The 22,233-nt window shown below is 41.2% G+C and overlaps 1 protein-coding gene across 2 annotated transcripts in view; it reads right to left on the minus strand.

The window, feature by feature from the left end:
* The window catches only part of LOC131592969 (lysine-specific demethylase RSBN1L-like), a 44,997-nt gene extending 24,158 nt beyond the window's left edge, over nucleotides 1–20,839 (minus strand). For both annotated transcript variants that reach the window (XM_058864992.1, XM_058864991.1), the window contains exons 1-2: nucleotides 20,225–20,839; nucleotides 9,026–9,139 (exon numbers count right to left, since the gene is read on the minus strand). In XM_058864992.1, the coding sequence (XP_058720975.1) occupies nucleotides 9,026–9,139; nucleotides 20,225–20,810 (700 nt within the window). In that variant the 5' untranslated portion in view covers nucleotides 20,811–20,839. The remainder of the gene's footprint in view (nucleotides 1–9,025; nucleotides 9,140–20,224) is intronic.
* Nucleotides 20,840–22,233: the final 1,394 nt, after the last annotated feature.

Genomic DNA, 22,233 nt, shown 5'->3' on the forward strand with positions numbered 1-22,233 from the left:
CAGGACAACTGTCCAACGTTGCCAAACAAGGGGCTTACAAACCATCCATGGATATGAACCCGCAGCAGCAAGCTGCCCACGAGATGCCACTGCCAGAACTGGCCTTGTCTGATGGGCTTCTTCACATGGTCATTCTTTCACAACTAGATAAACTTTGTTGAAAAAGTACATGTGGGAACATCTAAAAACTGATCCCATACATATAACATAAATAAAATTAAAACAAAAGACACATTAAAGAAAATGCTCACAAAAAGGGAACTAGCTTCAAGTGCACATAATATACAAGCTGAAGCGAAAACAAACTGTCCAAAATGTCCAAAATGCCCTAAAGGCAGAAATTACCCATTTGGGGATAACAAATTCAAGTGACTCCCAAAGTAGATGTTCTCACTTGTTTTAAACAAGTGAGGGTTTGGTTTTTTTTCAAGTAATAGAAGTGGTAGCCAAAAAAACTTCTAGCACTTCACTGCCCTAAGAGCAAACAGTCAAAATGATTTAGCACACAATAAAACAAAGTTACCGGGTATGTTTCAGCACAAAATTATATTCACACCAGCGATTTGAGACCAGCATGTTAAAACACAGAAGCTTTGAAGTTTAAAAATCATGTATTTCATTGCAAGACTAAGTAATATGAAATCTGCAGGAGTTAAGTTAGCCAGTTAGCCAACCAATTGTGTTGCAGTAGACCATTTTCAGCTTGCCATCCTCCACCCAAGTAACTTACAAGAGCCCTTAAAAAAGAAAAAAAAAAGAGGGGAAAAAAAAAAAAAAATAAGTGAGACCACAACTGTTGGTACATGGACTCACAAATTTTTGTTGATGACTAAGAGTTTGGACATGGAAGACGCAGATACTTTAAAGGAGAACAAGCAATTAAGACACTTGGATCTGAGTCTCCTAAGGTTTGTGACAGCACCTAAATACTTCTGGGATTCCTGAAGTGGAGGCAGATTTCATTATCTCCCTGGATTCTATTCTCTCACAGAAAGGGGAAGTGCCCTGAGGTCACCTCAATTCTTATTTGGTCCAAACAAGGAAATGGATTTTAGGATTTCTTAACCTAATCCACACAGTTAATAACTACAAAGACTCTCTTCACTCAGAATCAGATTTAACACGACACACTCTTTGAACACAATTTCACCTTTAACTAAGTTAAACTGCCAAAAGGCAGAGTATCTTCATGGAAGTCTGTCCTTTCTTAGGCTAAATTTAATGTAAAATCAGCATCAAACCACTGCAACAGGACTGCTTCATCTGGTAGATGCAATATTCACAACTTCTACGTTAATATCTTCTTTCTGTCACCAGAGTCTAAGTCTAGTGGGCATGAGACGACCAGGAAGAGCAGCAACAGATGTTTAACAACTAAGTATCTCAACCTTAGAGGAATCCTGAAAACAGCTCATTCAGGGTGGCAGTGTCCTTGCATGCAATGTCATCACCTGACACAAATCACCTACTGCTCTGCTCTGGGGTATTGCAGTGGTGTCATTATGGCATTGGCTCCAGTCGGCAGAAAATAAAAACAAAGAAATGGTTTATGACAGTGGGAAGTTAAATATTGCAGGCTTTGCAATCTCAATACCAATCTCAAAATACAGACTCAGACATTTTTACCCTACTCCTGACTGCAGGAATACATAACCTGAAAGCATCCGTGAGTATACTAGTATTGCAAACTCTTAAAAATGCTTTAACATAGCGTTTTAAAATTGTTTCACTCTAAATATGAACATTTTTTGCTATACTGATGGATATCACAAAGAAGTCAAGCACTCTGCAGATATTATATTACTTTGAATATACGAATTATGGAATTATAGCACCAAATGCTGGAGCAAGGAAATACAGGGGGAAACAGGAGTTACCTGCCAACCCACTTCACTCATTTTTAAATGAAGCTCAGATTTTTGTTGAAACTAGTCACTCAGATCTGGGACAACATGCATGGCAGGGAAAGGATGGAAATTTATATTTACTGGGCTTCAACCAGAGTAACATAAATGGCAACAAACTTCAAAGCAAAAAGCTATTTGCTGTAGGAAGAGCCAAATTGCTCTCTCCTACTTGAGCATGTTTGCAATCACCAAAGAAAATCTTAAGACAACTGAAGATCAGCACCTGTATGTTCTTGCTGAACATACAGCTATTAAATTACATTCCATCATTACTAACTGAAATATAAAGTACCTCTATAATAGATTGGTATGAATCTGTATCTGTGCTAAACAACAAAAACTATTGACTTCCATTCCTAAAGTACAAGAAGAAAGATGATCTGATTCCCCCTTTCAATCTGTCCCATTGCTTTTATCTTCTGAGAAGTTCTACTAACAATCAATTTCATTCAACTGCTCCTGTAATATGTGGTGAAGTTTCTTTAATCCATCACTTAAAATATTTCAAAGATGCAGCTATGCAATAACATTTTTAAAGAAAAAAAACCCTAATCAAACAAACGAAAAGATTCCACTATTAAACAACAAAAGAGACTTCCTTAGAGAGATGGTCAATGCCACGAGGCAGTCAGTGTTTAAGAGGCGTATGGACAATGCCCTCAACAACATGATTGTTGTCTTGGCCAGCCCTGAAGCAGGCTGGCAGTTGAACTGGATGATCATTGTAGGCCCCTTCCAACTGAAATAGTTGGTTTTTTCTAATCATCAGTGAGCAGCACTCAGAAGAGCACAGTCATGGTCTTGGAAGTAGTGGTGCCTTTAAGACAGAAACAACATAGATGGAATGTCAATCAGTCTGAAATTATGCAAAGGTCACGTGCACATATCCAAGAAGGTTTGTCTTCAAAACCAGTTGTAAAAGTACTTTATATTTAACCTGGTAGACATCTATGGAAGTACTTAAAACCTTAGAAGGAATTACACTAAGAGTAACTAAGAGTTAGTACACTGAATTTTTTTAAGAATATATATTATTCCCTCTGTTTTCATACCATCTCTATGAAACCTTCAGAAGAGATAAAAGTTTTTAATCAGAGGAAAAAAGTAATTATTTTTCAGTTACATAAAATAAATTTTCCGCTCAGCTTTAAATACATTGATTTTAATGTAGACTGCTTTTACTTCTGAACACAACATAAAAGGGTTATGCCATTTACATATATATCAAGTATTACAATTCATCGTTTCACACTTTCTCAAATCACACCAAGTTGCAAAAATGATGCACACAATTTGGAACAAAATAATTATTTGCCCACAGCCCCTTACTTCTGTGCGCAACTCTCTACCACAGAATTTTTTGTGTCTCTGTATATAAGAAGGATGGAACTGAGATCAGTTTTAATTCTGAAACACTTGGAAACCAAAAAAGCAACAATCACTGAAAGAACAAAAGGCTGTATAACAAAAAAAAACCACAAGAAGATCCATGATGAAAGGCAGCAGAGGTCCCCTGAACTGCTACTTGCAGCTGAGAAAAAAATGGTGTCTATCCTTGGGAGACAAAACATGAATCCAGTCTTCAAAGGTCTGAGCTACTGATGCCACTGAAGTGGAAAAAAGCCTTAAAACACAAAAAATCAGATGATAAAAAGAGTTTCAAATGGGTTTTTTTAAAAACATTACTAGAATTAAAGACTTTGAAAAAAATTGCATACCAACAAGAGTAAAACTTGGTTCTCTAAAACCGCTTCAAGCATAAATTAGGTAAAATGACTTCAAAAACTGATAATTCGTTTTGTGCCTTTTTAAAATTCACACGAGCTTTTGCTACTCCATACACAACACAAGTTCTGTCAAAAACTCCATTTCCTCACTAGCAGAAAATGACATACATATAGAAAATTATTTTTATATATACTTCATACACCACATTGCACAGAAAAGACATTTTAAAATCAAACTGTATATTGGAAGACTGAAAAAAATGTGACATTTTAATTATTAGTTCAGCCTTCAAATGGACATGACACAGCTGAGCAATGTATGAGCTCACTGCCAGATGATCCAAGCCCCTACTCTCCTCCATCACTGCTCCCAGCACATGGTCCTGCACCACTCCTGCTACTGACTTATGCTCATCAATTGCACAGTAATTTAATGGCTCAGCAGAAAACTATTCACTCTGCTGGTTCACAGCACTGGCAGACAGGAACTAAAGCACACAGACCATTGGGAGCAGGACACAAGGGGTACCAGAACCCACCCTTCCTCGGGGGACCAAATCACCTGGTCTGCTGAGCTACACCCTGTTCCCCACACCTTCTCCATCCACCCCAGCACTGAACAGAGGTGATTTTTTACAGGTTAAAAAACGTCCCACCACCTCACCCAACAGTACATTTGTGAGACAGGACCAATTGCCTAGCAAATCTTAATAGAAATTTCTGCAGCCTGAAAAGGTTCAAAAGTTCAAACTTTGAAATTTAATTTTAACAAAGTTATAAAATTTACCTTTTAAAGGTAAAATTTTAGTTTATTTAACTGTAATACAGATCAGACTATGATTTCCTCCATCTATCCTCTTACAATGAGTGTGGGCGGTGCTTGCTCTCCATACTGCTGACATTTGCATATATCCACTTTTAGAGTATTTTAGTGTACAGACAATTCTCCTGAAGAATACAAACATGAAATGAAAAACTGTTTTCTAGAAGTAAATAGTATTTCTCAGTAAAGCTTGAATGTGACAGATAGAGAAGGAAGCACATTTCTAGCCTAAGGCTTCTGCTCTGATCAATTTCAAAGATCCACTCTGAAGTAGATGTTTAAAGCTGCTCAGAAGCTGCAAATACTTCAGAGCAAAAGGAGTTAGCTTGCTGGAATATTGGAACTGCTATCAGCAATGCCCAATAAATACTTTCTTCTGCATTAGCTGTAGAGAGGAGCAGAAACATACTCATTCAGTCACTCCTCTGCTGTATATATCCAAGTACTTTGAAGTAAAATGCACTGCTTCTTCCAAAACCACTAACAGTGCTTTGACGCTTCACTAATGGACCCCAAAAACAGAAGAGCAGCTTTCCACATCTCTCTAGGGCAGTAATCAAGTTGCTCCAGAGCAGACATACAGAATTAGTTGAAGATACAAATAAGCAAGCCAAAAGTTTAAATAAAGATCCCAACACAAGGCTGAGATATCCAAACTACTTTGTTTTAAGTCAGATTTGGGAACAGCAGTGCAATACTTGATGCAAGCTAACTGGATTAACCAGTACTGCTGAGGCACACAGTGGCAGCCCAGAAGGTATTTCAAAGATTCTTCACCAGCACACATAGTACAGGTGTGTACATACATACATATACATATTACTCTTGCAATCTAATTTTACACATTTTGAAGTTTGTGGCACGTTTGTCTCTAAGTGTCCTGAGATCCATTTAGACACAACAGGTACTGAACCTATAAACAAAAAGCTTTTTCCACCACGTGGCTTAGAAACACAAGACAGAAGTTTAACAATTTTCAGTTGTATTGAAAACATTTTATTTAATGTGACTCACTGCCCTAGGACACCAAGAATGAGAAATAACAGGGACAGGAGGCAAATAGAAGGTGCCTCAGCATCCACATTTACAGGAGCTTTTCCTTTTGATCTGTTTTTAAAAAGTAGACTGAGTTCACACTTCACCAGATTATAAAAAAATCGACTGGACCGCTTACAAATAAGCCTATTAATCATCCTTCTCTTTGCAGGACCACTAGTAACTTTGTCACATTGGTGCAAATATTCTGTATGAAATGCTCAGTTTCTAGACAGTAACTAGATACAATGCAGACTTTTTCTTAAAAGTTTAAATCACTTAGAGTTCCCAAAATTTTAACATGCACGTGCCAAGCAACTTTTGTCTGATAACTGAGCTCTTCCTTCCACACCACAGAGACATAAAGGCAATTCTACAGCCTTATCTATAGAGAATGCATCTTTTAAGTGCAAAGGATGACAAAAAATCCTTTTAATTCTAGGTTCATAATAAAAGCCACCAGGCTCTCTGGAGTCTCATTTTCTTTAGTAGCCTCAAGCATAGCAGAAAAATCCTTTCTTAAGAATCGCCCTTCTCCAACTCAGGCAAGTTTTATCACAGCTTTCAACAGCATTTCAGCCCAAGTTTAGGCAGATGAACAGCTCACAACACAGAGCCTCCAAGTACAAATAAACTCTTCCACATTCAGCTTAGAGCACCAAAACTAGGCTTATGCACCAGCCCTCCCTCAAAAGGCATCAGTCACTCACTACCGACCTCTTCTGTAACTCATCACCTTTCACCTTGAACAGGCAGTTTAGCTGTCAAAAGTCCGTAGGCTGTAACCTCCACCCCCTCAACCAAAGTCAGTCACAAACAGATGGTCAGAGCAATATTTTACAGCAAAATAAAGATCTCACAGAAGAAGTAAATAAGCTTTCTTTAGGCACTGTACTGTTGGTTTCTAAACACACACACAGACACACTAAGAATAGAAAAAACCACATAAGCAAAAACCCAAAGAAACAGAAAGCAAACTCATTCCAAAACTTTGTTCCAAAGCACACACAGTAAATTCTGAGTTCAAAACAATGCGGCTTGAAGCTTAATTTTTGTTACAGAGGAAGAAGACACTCTTTATCTAAGAGTATTTGAAAAGGTCACAAAGACACTGACCACTGACATATACAAGAAGCTGCATCATAAAGCACTTCTGCCTCTGCTCTCTCTTGCCCAGGATGTAAAGTTAGACCAGCAGGACAGCTCAGGAAATGTTATACAAACCTCACAGCACATACAAGCACATCCAGTCAGATTTTGGAGGCACACAGAAGACACCAAGCTGCCATTCTGAATAGGATATAAACCCTGTGGAGATGATCTGTTTGCTCTCGTTACTCCCTCCTTTCCCTGAAATAGGAATTAATTTTGCAGGATACTGGCAAACCAAACACAGTCTCTACAAAACACTTAAGAGCCAACACCTTAAAGAAAACCTAAAATATACTTGAGTGATAAAAAGCCAAATGAAACAGGGTAAAGCATCTAATGCATTTGTAGCACTGTTTGCTGTGAAAATAAGCTATCCTGCTTTTCAACAGAAATGTTCTAACAGAGTCTCTGGGCATTTGCACTTTTACGTTAACCTGAAAATAAAGCACAATTTTAGGCTCAACAGCCCCATTAGTTATCATCTATTAGATCGGTGTGAGATAACTTGCTGTCTGCAGATTGCACCTCATCTGCTGAATGGCAACAGAAACAGGACCCAATGTAAAAAAAGGCTGCTACTCAAAGCCTATAGAACCCACTGTTACGGCAGTTCAGTTGCCCAGTGTCTCAACCACTGACTTCCTTCCATGCTCAGCAAAGACTAGTCACACCTGCCCTTTTCAGAGGAAGTCACCAACTTACATAATCCTCAAGTTCAAGGCAATACTTTGAGATCTGATCAACACAGGCTTTAAGCTGTCACTGTTGTTAATACAGTTACTTGTGTGAAAAGTATAATATGTGATGTAGTAATTACAGGGTTCCATGCCTCTGACCTCATATGAGCATTCTGAAGCTCAAGATTTGATTTGAGGGTTTCAGTTTCTGATTTGTAAATTAAATCCTACATTATTCAAGGTAACAGAAAAATATATCAAGAATTTGTTCCTAATTTCAAAAGCAGAGTCTGAAAAGAACAGATTAAAAAAGCATTTGGTCTACTCAAATGAGCAACACCCTCACAGAAAATCTGACACAGCATGACCTAAGAGAGGAGTAAGGTGGTTCAAGTATTGGCTTAACTGCTGTGCTCAAAGGTTTATGAGAAACAGCACAAATTCCAGCTGGAAACAGTCACTGCTGGAGTGACCCAGACCTTAATTATCTTGTGTCGGTATTTTTCAGCCTCTCCATTAATAGCATCATGGGACAGAGCACACCCTCAGCAAGCTGCAGCTGATCCAAAACTGGAAGGAGGAGTTGACGCAGCAGAGTTACATCACCAGTGAGAGGGATCTCAAGAGGCTGTAGAAATGGGCCAACTTGGGGACTCACAAAGTTAACAGAGGGGTGGGCAAAACCCAGCACCTGAAAGGAATAAACCCATGAAGCACACGTTGATGACCTTCTTCATTTCCTTTATCCGGTTTTTACACACACTGATGAGATTCCCCTTGAGCCTCCTCAGACCCAGCTGTCTGTCTTTCTTCATAGGCACACAACAGACACAGCTTATGTTGGAATGGACCTTTGAAGAACATCTAGTCTAACCCGCTGCAGTGAGTGGGAACATCTTCACAATTACATCTGGAGGCTCAGAGCCCAATCCTTGACCTGACCTTGAACTCTGCCAGGGTTGGGATATTTGTCACCTCTCTGGGCAACCTGTTCCAGTCTCTTACCATCACCATTACAAAAAAATCTGTATATATAATCTGAATGTAGTTGTCCAGAGAGACTGTTGCCTCCACTCTTGGAGACAAAGAGTCTGATAATCCTGGACAACCTGCTCGTTGATCATACTTCGAGCAGTTGGACTAGAGCCCTTCCAACCCCAACTACTGTACAGTTCAGTGGATGTACAAACCACATGAGAAAGTAACCTTAACTACCTTTCATTAAAGAAAAAAAAGTAAAAGAAATTAGCCAAGATTAAGACTGCCTGTTGTATACAACTGCTTAGTATTTGAAAAAGCTCCTGAATTTTAACACCCTAATTATTCAGTGTTGTACAATTAATGTTAGACATAAAATGTAACATGCATTCATCTTTCTTCTCCACAATATATAAAATGATATCCTACATCTTTTGTCAGCAGTTACTGAAGCATCACTAATATTTTTCCTTGAAGTACTGGTCTTTCCTGTAACTACTATTGTATATGCAACACTGTGATGACAGTTTTATCTTTAATTTCCAGTACGTAGCACAGTTGACAAAAAAAATTAACATCTACAACATGTTTTAATTTGCAATTGTTGTACCAACTAACCAGGAAAAATGACATAAGTCAAATGAAAAACATAATATTAAAACACAGTATCCAATCACAAATACTTCTAGCACTAGAATGAAAAATCACTACATATTTTGAACCTACCTTTCTGCAGTAATTTGATCTCTCCATTTTCTTTCTTGATTTCATTCATTATTTTGTGCTTCTTCTTCTCTTTTTGCTTCTTTTCCCTTTCTTTAACTTTGTCTTTGATTTGACCTGAAATGCAAATATATTTCACAATTAAGCAAGAACAGAAAACTAATTGTCACATACATGTTTCCTATTACTCTTATGCAAGCTCTATTAAGAGGATATAGAGGAGGAGTTACAAGGAAATCCCAGTACTTACAATATGAAAAGCTAATATTTATCTGTTGCATAATCCAACATAAGCTTCTTTAACTCAGAAAAGTTTTGTTTGTTATGTTGTGGCTGCATGCAACAACCCAGCAAGTTAACTGTACAGTAATTTTTGTGTACGCCTATACCTTTTGCTCTTACTTTGCATCTGCAGTCAACTCATTTGTTGAAACTGGAATTACATGCATTACATAAGAATTGGGGGGAAAAAAAAAAGAGTACAATTTGCATTTTCTTGGTACACATCTACACTGAAAACCCCCTAACTATACGTACTCTGAACTTAAAGGCTTTTGCATATACCTGGGAAACATGGTTTTATCTGTAAACTGAAAAATCTTTTATATTACATTCACAGGCTAATGCATTAATAGCAGTCAGATATAATTAATAAAAACATGGGATGCGCTGTATTCACACAGCAGATTTAATTCACTGGTGCTTCCCCTTCTTACCTTCAATCTGCAACAGCTTCCCTGAGCAGTCTCATTATTCATTTACTTTCTTGTCAAGTCACTCCATGTTTTTAAATCCCTGACACAGAAAAGCAGAGCCTTTAGGCATGCTTTCTGCATGTAAAATACTAGACCTAGAGGAATTCATAATTTCAAGCAGTCACCCTTGCAAGCCAAGTTGAGATTCTCTTATGAGGCCAAGGACTAAAGAAGTCAGATTTTACTAGGCTTATATGCACTGCAGCCACTTCACGCCTTGTTTCCTGGCCTGAAGCCAGTACCTGCTCCAAGAGCTCACCGGGCTTTTTAACCTCCACAGGGAAAGAGGAAATCTGATTTCAAGCTTCTACATAACGTTATGCTTCAGTAATACAGCTGAGAGACAGCCCTGATGTTTTATTCATGGTACTTGCATTATAAACCCCAAGTGGAAGAAAAGAAATCCAATTACTCTTCCTTAAGCATTCACATAAAATAGAAGCAGCAAGTATGCTCACTACTAACAAATCAGAAATATTTCAGAACCAATCCAAAGAAAGCCCTGAATTCTAGAAGGCAATGTAGAGTGACCCCTAACCCAACTACTCAGGAAGCATGTTGATAAAGGTGCAAAGAGCTGACAGTAATCCACATAAATTAATGCGCTAACAGTGATTCCACAACATTCATATCTTTCCTCTGAGGAGTATTCTAATAAGAATACAGAACTTAAACCCTCACAATTCTTAGGGTGAAGCAAAGAATATATTTTAGTGAGAGTCTTAAGAAAAGAAGTCAAATAAAAACCAAAATAGATGGCAATTGAGATATGTCTGTTGCCTCTCCACAGATCATAAGCAGTGGGGAGAGAACAGAAACTATACTGGCACAAATATAACCAGGTAGCTGCACTTACAGGATGTCTTAGTTCTAAGTGACTGAAATAGTCATCCAAGAACAGCCTCCTCCTAACACCTCTGTGGGAAGGGATGGATGACAAAGCAGATTTATGTGTATAGCAGACCATGGAAACCAAACAAGCTTTCCTAAGCAACACAAACCTTTCTAGGAATAGGTTAAACAGACATAAATCTTCCTCTCCAACCTGTTTCTCCCCAAAAAAGAATCTCTAATTTTCAATTCCCCTGCAACTTGAGTATGAAATTGGGTAAACTGTACAACAGGAGTTAATGTAACACTCTGAAAGCAGACACTCGGCTAGTAGGCAGTAACACCAGGCTTGATTTATAATCTTTGCTGAATGATCAACTCAGCCAGAATTACAATTAACATGGGAAGACCTAGATTTCATCTCAACATTTTTGTATGGTTAAGAGGCACACTTGACTTCTGCTATCACTTGCAAATCAAAGCAAGATTGAAGAGCATACACAAATCTTGAGTCTTGCTGAAAGAGGACAAAAGACTCAAAGAACCCCTTACAGCCAGCTCATGAAAAGCATCACAGGCCAATGAATCTTCCAGTTTTGTCAGAAGAACATATAAAGACAGAGAACCTTTTCAAGAGCCTCTAGTTTATTTTCACATCTACAGGGCAATTAAGAGTCAATGGTGAAACCTTCCCAACAAAAGAAGCAAGGAACGCGTTCAGCAACAGCATAAGTAAATAGCTGCAAATACAATGTAAATGTAGCTGAGGGAAGTCCGGAGTAAACTTTCCCTTCTAGAAATCACAGTATTGTAACAAAACCAGTGTAGAGCCTGATGCAAGTAAAAAACAATTGAGAAGCTCAATCTGAATGTACAGATTTTTTGGTTTCTTCCCTCAAAGTTCACAGAATAATTTAACAAACAAACACAGTTCACTTAAAAAAAAGCATAAATAACTATTGAAATTTTAAAAAAATCTTTGTATATTAAAAAAACCTGTGCCAAAATGAGAGTTATTATATGGATTAACTTTTCAACTTAATCCTCAGTTCAAATGCCTGGAGTTTATGAATATTAATAAGTATTTTCTAATCTGGCTTGAAAAATTAAAAAACACAACTCAGACAAAGTTCTGCAGATTATTATCCTCAGGGACATCCAGAAACATGAACATTCTTCACAAAATCCCTCCTTTAAAATTAATACCCCAGTATTAAGCAATTTACAACCTACATATCATAGAATAAACAAGTGAGTGACACTGGCAAGGGAAAACAAAAAAATCTTTTTCTGTTGAAGTTACGAAAACCTGGAATGTTCTTGTACAGCTTGTTTGAAATTTACCAGTAGAAGCTACTACTGGTCTGCATTTCATTTGTGGGGCAACAAGATTACGAAGTAGTAAAAGGCAGAAAGATGTTCATGGTAAGTCTTCCATGTCCACAGAATATTCTGTAGTTAGCTTCCACCAAGACTATTCCTAACAAATAAAAAAGAAAAATTAAAAAAGCTTCTTGAGCTGCTGAGAATGAAATGAGCCTCCATGGAAAAAACAGCCCAACTATACAGCCTTCCTTGGCCTTTACATACCTCCAAAGATACTAAAACTAAAAGCCAACCGTTTGAAATAATCTGCATCCTAGGGCAAAAAAGAAAGAAATCTATCTTTTAATATGCCCCACCTATCAAACACATGCTTTTACTTTATATGATTTTGACAAAGAAATACACTGCTCAGCAAATAACTAGTCACAGACTAAACTGAGTTTTCAAATGCTCCCTACTTGGGTTAAAAAAAAATATATAAACCCAAGTACAGCAGGAATCAGCTATGGAAGCTCACAAAGAGCTAGGTTCAGTCCTTAGTTTTCAAGCTCTACTGACTGAGAGAAAAGTCTCTATTACTATAAAGTTACTCCTAACTCTTGTAGCAAGTTGACCCTGCCTGGCTGGACATTAGGTGCCCACCAAAGCCACTCCAGGACCAACCTCCTCAGCTGGAGGGGAAGAGAAAATACAACAAAAAGCTCACGGGTTGAGGTAAGGAAAAAGAGAGATCATAAGCAGCATCAGTTACTGTCATGGGCAAAACAGACTCGACTTGGGGAAAAAAATTGATTTGTTACCAATCAAAAGTAGAGTAGGGTAATAAGAAATAAAAAACAAATATTAAAAATATCTTCCCCTTGCCCCTCCCTTCTTCCCGGGCTTAACTTCACTCCAAATTTTCTCTACTTCCTTCCCGAGTGACCAAGGGGGATGGGGATTGTTGTCACTTCATCATACGTCACCTCTGTCGCTCCTCCCTCCTCAAGAGGGGGTGACTCCTCTCACTCTTCCCCTGCTCCAGAATGAGGTCCCTCCCACAGGAGACCGTACTCCACAAATTTCTCCAATGTGAGTCCTGCCAATGGACTGCAGCTCTTCACAAACTGCTGCAGTTTGGGTCTTTTTCCATGTGGTGCAGCCCCTCAGGCACAGCCTGCTCCAGTGTGGAGCCCCATGGGGTCACAGGTCCTGCTAGCAAACCTGCTCCACCATGGGCTCCACTTTCCACGGGTACTGCCAGGAACCTGCTCCAGCAAAGGCTTCCCACAAGGTCACAGCCTCCCTTGGACACCCACCTGCTCCAGGGTGGAGTCCTCCAGGGGTTGCAGGTGGATCTCTGTTCCCCCATGGACCTCCCTGGGCAGAAGGGGCACAGCTGCCTCTCCAGGGCCTGCAGGGGAATCTGCTCTGGCACCTGGAGCACCTCCTGCCCCTCCTTCTGCACTGACCTGGGTGCCTGCAGGGCTGTTTCTCTCAGATATTCTCACTCATCTCTCCAGCTGCAATTGGTCCTGTGCAGTAACTTTTTCCCCCTCTTAAAATACATAATCTCAGAGATGCTACCACCATCACTGGCAGCTTCTCACCATCACTGTATCTCCTCCCCTACTACCAAAACTTTGCCATGCAAATCCAATCCAACTCTACTAAATAAACCAGTGTATGCTTCTTAAAATACAGAGGTTTGTAGGAATAAGTATCCCTGTTTAGAGGAAATACAACACACAAAGAATTAAAGAGATTTCTACATGTCTCATTCAAGTTCACAGTAAAGAGTGTCACCATAAAGTCCATATTCTTTGCTTTGCATACATTGTTACAGAAACAGTATACCCACACATGAAAGAAATGCTGCAACAGCAGTACATTAAAGTAAGTGCTACATATAGACAGGAAGAATTTTATTATGGTGTATGCCATCTCACGTTTCTAAAGGGAATCTGAAAAATACTTTCACTTTACAACAATTCTACACAATGAACTGAACTAATTAAGAATAGTATGCATACTTCCTCCTCAAATTCCAAAGCTACTTTTTCTGGATGTTAGGTTAAGTACATAAATAAAAGAAATGGATACACACTGTATTTATACATTAAATAGCTATTTACAACTAAAGGCTATAGTACAAGTTCTCAGTTTCCCAGTTCAGGAGATACCTTCTCATAATGACTGCCACGATTTCCTAAGCAGTACATACAGGAACACAAATTCACAGATCACACCATCCTGATTTCAGAAATCTAACCAGATCTTTGCCTCTACGGCAAACTTCTACAGACAAAATGGTAAAATAAGAGCATAGAGAATGAGTGGGAAGTGCTCTCTAGTGGATGGACTATATGCAGCATGGTGACTGTCACTTGGGAAATTTGCACCTTGAAGCCCATGCAGGAACTCAAACAAGCAAGTCCATTTCAGCACTGAAAGAAGAGAGCTGTACAACTCTGTCAGATGCTGCAGCTGCTTTGCATCATTTTCCAGATGGTAACTCACATTAGTAGTCAGTCATAGATTACGTTCAAAGTATTCTGCTTCTCTCTCTCCTGTTTGATTTAAGGGTTGTCACTGCACATGAGGCAAAATATTTACAGACTACTGCTAAGGGACACCTTCAGTATGGATAACACCAGCAGTGTAACGGAAAGGAAGGGGGAATAAGGAGGGGCATACCAGAACATCAGTTACCATCCCTTCCATCAGCAATCTCCTCACTTTGAACAAACACCCGTAAAAATAAAACCTCAAGAAGCCATGTTTAATTGGTTATGAAGGTACATGAAGTACATTTAACATCACCATATTAACAGCTTTGACACCTGCACTTATTAAATCCTACAACATGGACTGCAGAGCATGTTTCCCAACTTAATGAACATGGAAAAACCAATACAGTATTTCCAAGATACAAAAAAATCATCAAAAAAGGGATAGGTTTCACATCCCAGCAACCAGGAATATATGGCTGCCAACCCTTTCAGTAATTTAAGTTTAAAATCCAAGATATGACTAAAGAAATCCCCTTATCAGGCAAGAACATTTCCCCAAGCTCTTCAATGAATGAAAAGGAAGACAGATCCCTTCAGAATTAAAAACACTTCCAAAAAACTGAAATATGATCTTTACAGCTCCCAGTTTTTTAAGCTTCATATTTCCAAGGAGACCTTCTACATACAGAACTGAATGAGCCAAGTTTAAGCTCAAGCTCTGGGGAGTTGCATCAGAAATCAGTAACACAGAATGTGACAGCTGCAAACAAGGCCTCTTCACGAGGTTGCAGATCAAATGTTTCAGTCTCCTGATCTTGTATCAACTAAGAAAAACTATTTGGTATTCTAAATTCAGAATAAGTTTCTGCTGCAGAAATTAAACACAGAGCTGGATTCTGGGGTACAGGAAGGGTACAGTTCTCCAGCTTAAAAAGACTGCGTTCTGCCTAGCAAGCACCAGGTTATCTTATCACAAAGGGGCCAGGGTCCCTGAACAAAAAGCTGCAGTCCTCCAAATTTATCCCAACATTGCATACTTACATTAATGTCACTACCAGCTCTGAAAACTGTAAATCTCAAACATCAGAAATTTAAGAAGTCCCTCTTCCTCCTGAATACCATACTTAAAACCCAAAATACTTCCTAGACTGCTTACAGTAGGGTATCTAAATAGAAATATATTGAAGAATTCAGATGAGAGTGGTCAAGAAGCCTCATAAGCATGAAAATGCTATATTTAAAAAATTCAACAGAGAGGAGGGGGAAGTGAGTCAAGCCACGTAGTACAAGGAAAAAGAAAAAAAGGGAAATAGAAGTTAACAGAAGGAGGATATGTTTAGCAGAAGCAAAAATAAAAGACAACCTAGCAAGCAAGATACATGGCCCCAGTTCTAAAGAAGGGAAAAAGAAGACCCAAAACCTTCTTCAGCCTACTTTGATAACAGACTATGAAATGAGCATCCCACCAGATGCAGACCAAAATTATTAATACTGGAAAGTGTAACTTCTTGAAAGCCAAAATCCCAGAAGAGTCACACAACACAAGGTAAGTTACCAGAAGAATCAAATGCTCATCTGAAATCTAATCTTATCTTTCAAAGACATCAGGAAAAAGAAGGGGGGGGGGGGAGGGGGTAAAGGGAGCTAAAAAAAATAGACTAATATTAAAAACAAGAGCTACAGCACCATATTCAGCTTTCCTGCTCATATGGGGAATCCCCATCTACAAGTCAAAGATGTCAACCTCATTTTGCAACTGCCTGCACAATGAGGCAATCTTATCAGCAAATGGATCACTGAAAAAAAAAAAGCCAGGGGGAAGGGAAAGAGAAATCGTACACAGAAATGGCAAGTAGAAAACGTGGATCATGCAACTGCATTACACCTCACAGCAAGTATAGGGACCAAAACTAAAGACTTGGACAGGCATTGTTTAATGAAGTGGGGAGTGGCTGAGCTGAAATTGTTTTCATAACAGTGCAAAGCTCAACTATGAACTGCTAGAGCAGAGTATCAGTTAAATGACTAACTGAATCAGCAGAGTCATAGCATGTACAGCAATCACTTCTGTCAGACTGACGCCGTGTTTTGAAAACAAAAACATTGCACAACTTTAGTTCCACTATCAGAATGTACATGGCAAGTGAAATTCAACAGTCTAAACCTCGTTATCTGCAGAATAAATCATGCATCCAGCAAAAGGCTCTTTCAGGTTCTCTGCATGGTAGATCATCTCTGAAGGGGTCACTGAACTCCATTCATTGAATGGAATCACAAGCTGTAAGGCCTGGTTATGACTCTGCAACTTAAAAGCCCTTGGCAATTAATTAAAAGACCAGAGAAGTCTTTAAAGGAAGACTTGAAGAAAATATAAACATTTTTGAAAAGCTTTAAACGCGTCATCCATCTTGGCTACTACCAAGCTTAACATCTTCCTATGACTTAGGCAATAAGGGTGCCTCAGAACTATGCTCCCTTACCCCATAATCACTACTGCAAGTGAAGGACACATGCCAGCTCCTATCATCAGCTTTTCTGAAAGCAAGGTGAAAAATCTCACACTCTCCTCCTCAGTGTCAATACCACTATCACCACTACAGTAATTAAACTAAAATTTAAAATTTAAACTAAAATTAATTTTAGTAATTAAACTAAAATTGTTAGCAATATTGTTAGCAATTGCTACTACTCTCAAGGCCAGATCTCACATTCATTTACTCCACATCACTGCACACCCTGATTCTCTGTATTATTTTGTCTATACCACAATCCTAACAATCTCATGAGACAAATTTTGCCAATCTCCTGATTCCCCTAGCTTTACTCCTCATTTTCTCTAGTACTGAAATCTGTGCAGGCCCTCAGTCTCACAAAGGTAAAGCTTTTTCTCCTCACACCCTACGAGCTCTGTGCAGCAGAGCACACAGCTCACCAACCAGAAACATGACTCCTCCTCATTCACAGGTACTGGAACAACTAGGAATTCCACTCCATCCCATGTATGCACCTGCAATGTATCTCCATTTTGGCTGCTAACAGGAGGATGGACTTCTTCCATTTCCAAAGCCTCAAAACAACCAAGGAACTCTCACCCATTCCACCTGCTTATCTCTTAGTGTTTCTGCCTCTACACCTCTAGTCTGCCCACTGAAACAATTCTCCTTCTGGCAGGTGCAACACTGGCATGTGTATCAGTTCCGAATGTTAGCAGAGAAAAACAGTCAGTACCATCAATTCCACACTGCTGCTCTTTTTCTACTTTTGCACCAAAAGCAAAAAGGTTATCTAACTGCAGGCTCCAGGAAGAAGAAAGAGGCTGCACTTGCCTGAAAGAGGCTGGTTTATAGAATGCACTGATGACAGCTTCTACTAACTCACCTCATGACACCTAAAGGAGAATATTTTATCCCTACCTCCCTGGCCCTCATATATTCTGTATGTGCAAGCTTGTCAGCTTTTCATAATTACCCGAAATCATCTAAATTTACCCATGTCATATCTGTAAGCTGCCCAAAAATTTTCACTCTCCTTCTATCCTACCTCTCTCTAACCTTCCTGGCCTTTTCTACAGCATCTAAGTATAATCTTTTGCCCCAAAACAAGACCAGAATCACCCCCATACTGCTTTTGCCTGCTATTTTCCTTTCCTGTCAGTATTTCAAATTCATTCCACATTCACTCATTATATGCTGCAACCACAGTCCCTCTAGTATCTTTTTCCACTCTGTAGCTTCAGCACTCCCTATGCACAAGTCCTGACTATTCCACCCACCCACTTTAACGTCAGTCTTAGCTTTCCTCTGTACTTCGGATTCTATGTGCCTGCCCCCCAGCCATTCTTTTCTCCCTGCATCATAACTGCATTTTTCCCTTTCCTCTCTGCAAAGTAAATTATTCACAGGATTAACAGCACAAACCTGTTCTTTAATCTACAGTCAAATACTGAATCACTTTTGAAAGGCTGGCAGCTCTCAGAAGACTCAGTGCATCCTTCACTTTCTCACAGCCTTCTCTGCAGAAATATACATATTAATTAAAATAAAGTTATTCTTTTATTAAGGAAATTAGGCCACAAAATTTTACCTTTAGAAACTACTTCCTCTAAACAGAAATCTGTAGACTCAGATGCCAAATAGGTATCATTTGCCATTGAAAATTTATTTGTTGCATGTAGATAAGCTTTCAAGGAATAAATGTAAGGTAAAAAGATCTGTTCTGAGCACTCAGCAACAAAAAAGAAAAAAAAAATTGTGTCTGTAAGTATATAAGCTTTGAGAAAAGTATCTTTTCCAGATACAAGGCACAGAATCTCCTCTTTAAAGACAAATAACATCAGTTATTCAGTTAACACTATCAGTGTCAATTTCTTTTATCAATGTGAAAGAATATTTCATCTTGTTATTGTAATATGGTTCCAAGATTTACTAACATGATTCCTTAACACTGGTTGGACACTATGGGAATCTGAGTAAATATGGTTATTAATTACATAGCTTTGCAAGAAGGATATTGGGTGAGTTTCCTAGCAGCTATCCTTGAAGACAAAATTACTTCACCAACATCAAATGTGTACTGAGGATCATTTCTAAAGGCTTTTTCCAAGTCACATTTTGGACAGGAACAAAGTAAGGGAAAAAGCCCTAAAATGGAACACTTGAAAGCACGGAAATTACACGCTTAAAACCCACTTGTACCTCACCAATCAAGATCCAAGTAAATAAAAAAAAAGAAAACCCTCAATGAAAAGTGAATCATAGACTAAGATACTCATGGAAATTAGTGGAAAATGAACTAAGGCAGCGCAGACAACATAATCAATAGACAAAAAGGCATATTGATATTTCTGTACAACCTTGGCTGATCCTGCAATTACAGGTATAGGCCACAATCAAAGTAACCTAAATTCACACAAAAGCTGTAATTTATCTTCCCTTTAAAAGAAATGAAACTTGATTAAACTAGGTAATGCAGTGCACGTTTCAAATTCCTTATATTTCAATGTAAATATAAAAGCATCAACATCTGGTTTAAGGTCACTGGAGACTGGGAAAGGGCACACTAGAAATAATAGCATGTATTTATGTACTATCATCATATAGTCATGTATCGTCTTTTAGTTTCCAAGATTTACTGTTGATCACAGCAGGAATCCAAGAAGACTTGCCTGACATCTTGTCCTACCTCGAATAGCCATTTTTGTCCAACTCCACTAATGAACTAACCCAGCACTCCTCCCCATATCCTGAAGGCCTCGAGCATTCCTTGGGAGATGTGATCTTCAAGAAATAAAGAAAGCCTGAAGCAGCAACTACACGAGATTTCAAAAGTCTACGTATCTAAATCTTAACTACATGCTCTCTAGTATTCAATGACTTAGCCCATAAAAATTAATAGCCTAAGAAACGAGACGATTCACGATTTAATTTTTAAATTACGGCGATTTTTTACAACATGTTCTCCGTTTTTCCTCAATTCAGTTTTGTTTGCACATTTGTAATAAATTACTCGGCATCCTCATTTCCCTAATAGGTAAGAAAACCTAGGGCCTCTGGCAGCTTCTGGCTGACGCCATCGCTAATTCCACACCCCCTTTTTTGACAGAATTGACGGCGGACTGAGCCGCCGCTGCCTTCCCCACGAACTTACACAACGCCAGCGATGTGTGACCGGGTCCAGCACTGCCCGCAGCCCCCGGCCCGGGTCACAGCCACCTCCCGCTGCGCTGAGCCCGCTGCGCTCGCTGCCCCTTCCAGCCCTCCCTTCCCGCCCCCCGCTGCCGGCGCTGCCCCGCCGCTCACCTTTCGGGAACAGCAGCTTCACCTCCCCGTTCTCCTCCCGGCTCAGGGCCCCGCCGCCATCTCCCGCCGTCGCCACCACGGGCAGGACCCCGTGCTTCCTCCTCTCCTTATCCCGCTTTTCCTTGGGTCTCTTGGGCTTGGCGCTGCCGCCACCTCCCGCCTCGGCCGCCAGCGCCAGGCGGTGCCGGTGGTGGCGGTGCTGGTGCTGCGGGTGGGACGAGGAGGGGGAGGCGGACGGCGGCAGCAGCACCGCGGGCGGCAGCAGCTTCCGGGACAGTGGGGAGGGGAACGCAAAGCCCCCCGCGCCCGTCGAGGGGCCCGAGGGCAGCGTGGCGAAGCCCCAAGGCCCGGGGCCGCTGTAGCTGGGCACGACCGCGGGCAGCGGCGGCTTGGCGCTCCCGCCACCGCCGCCCCCTTCACCGTTGACGCGCTTAGCGCCCTTCAGGCTCCGCTCCTCAGCTCCCTTCACCTTCTTGGCGGCCGGCTGGGATCCGCGGGAAGCTTTCGCGTCCGGGGCCGTCCTGGCTCCGAGCACCTCCTGCTCGGGGGGCGCCGCGCCACGACCGGGACTGGGCAGCTCCGCCATCTTGGGCTCCGGCGTCTATTTACTCTCGGCTCGCCCCAACCGACAGCGCTGGGGGCGGGGCAGCGCCACAGCCTCACCCAATGGGCCGGGGAGGCACCGGACAGACAGCGAGAGCAACCAATCGCAGGCGGAGAGAGGGGGCGGGCTCTCAGGGGATTGGGGGCGGTGGCTCGACTGAGTGCGCAGGGCTCGCGGGGGCGGGGGCGCTGGCGGGGCGGGCGCGGGAGTGGAGGCGGCGTGAGGGGAGCGCAGCGGGGACTGGAGCAGGGGACAGGCGGCGCTTCTGAGAAAAGCGTTTGGTTGGGAGTAAGGAAGGTTTGGATTCCGCCGCATCCCGGGGGTTTCGTTAACGCCTCAGGTTTTCGGCTTCTCCGCTCTGGGAGCGGCTGACGGGATCCTCGCGGCCCCGTGGGCTATTCATGGGAGAGGCGTTTGTTTGGGAATAAGGAAGGTCTGGAGTAGCACCGTTCCCCCTGGATGTACCCCGCGAGGCGATGGACCTGTCCATTGGGATGTCCCGGGGCCGGAGGGTTGTTCATTCGGCGGTCTCTGAACCCGAGTTCTCCATGCTCTCCCGCATCCTGGAGGGAGTCAGATAAAGCTTGGAAGCTCCGGAGGTCCTGATGGGAGAAAGGCAGAGGCTGCCGAGGTCAGCGGCTGTGCGAGGTGCCGGTGCCAGCCCGCCGGGGATAGTCGAGTGTCTGTCACCAGGGGATCGTTGACCGCCATGGCTCAGGGAAGGGATTGGAGCTCAATGTCCCAAATAGGAGCTCCCCACTCGTGCCTTTGGCGACTAAAGCTGCCATCGCCGCGGTTCAGGAGCAGACCGAAATTCCCCCAAGTTCTGGTGTCAGCAGGAAGCGTCGTGGAAATGCACAGAAATTTCTTGGAGTTTCGCATTGCCAGGCTCCTGCTCCGGTCAGTCACACCTCGGGTCTCCGGGTCGCCGCGGGGAGAACGGAGACGCTGCCACATTACACCGAACCTGGCAGATAACAGCCAAATGAAATTGCTCTGAGAAGTTCTGTACACGATGTATTAGCACGCAAAGCTTTTAAGTTTAGATTTCTTTGCTCCACAAAGCATTTTCATTTGAACTGCCACTGATCAGCCTCAGAATAAGCTCCTAGCACCTAAGCCTATCCTTTGTTTCTTTAGAAATTGGAAACCAGGCTGAATGCAGTTCAGTGTTCATTTCAACAGCAGCAAAGAATAGATTTCCTCTATCCAGACAATTCAGCTTTTTCCTCAGATGTTTCAAGTTCCACTACTGTGAGAGTGTATCCTCAAACTGTATTTCTGGGTCTGATGGGGAAAATGGCATCTGCGTCAAAGGAAGAACGTTTCACAGCATGTATTTCGGCAACAGTCAACTCACATCCAATCCCAGACTGAAATCCAGTACCCATGTGTACATAGGCTG

This window comes from Poecile atricapillus, chromosome Z (assembly GCF_030490865.1).
Source record: "Poecile atricapillus isolate bPoeAtr1 chromosome Z, bPoeAtr1.hap1, whole genome shotgun sequence".
In the NCBI taxonomy this organism is placed as follows: Eukaryota; Metazoa; Chordata; class Aves; order Passeriformes; family Paridae; genus Poecile; species Poecile atricapillus.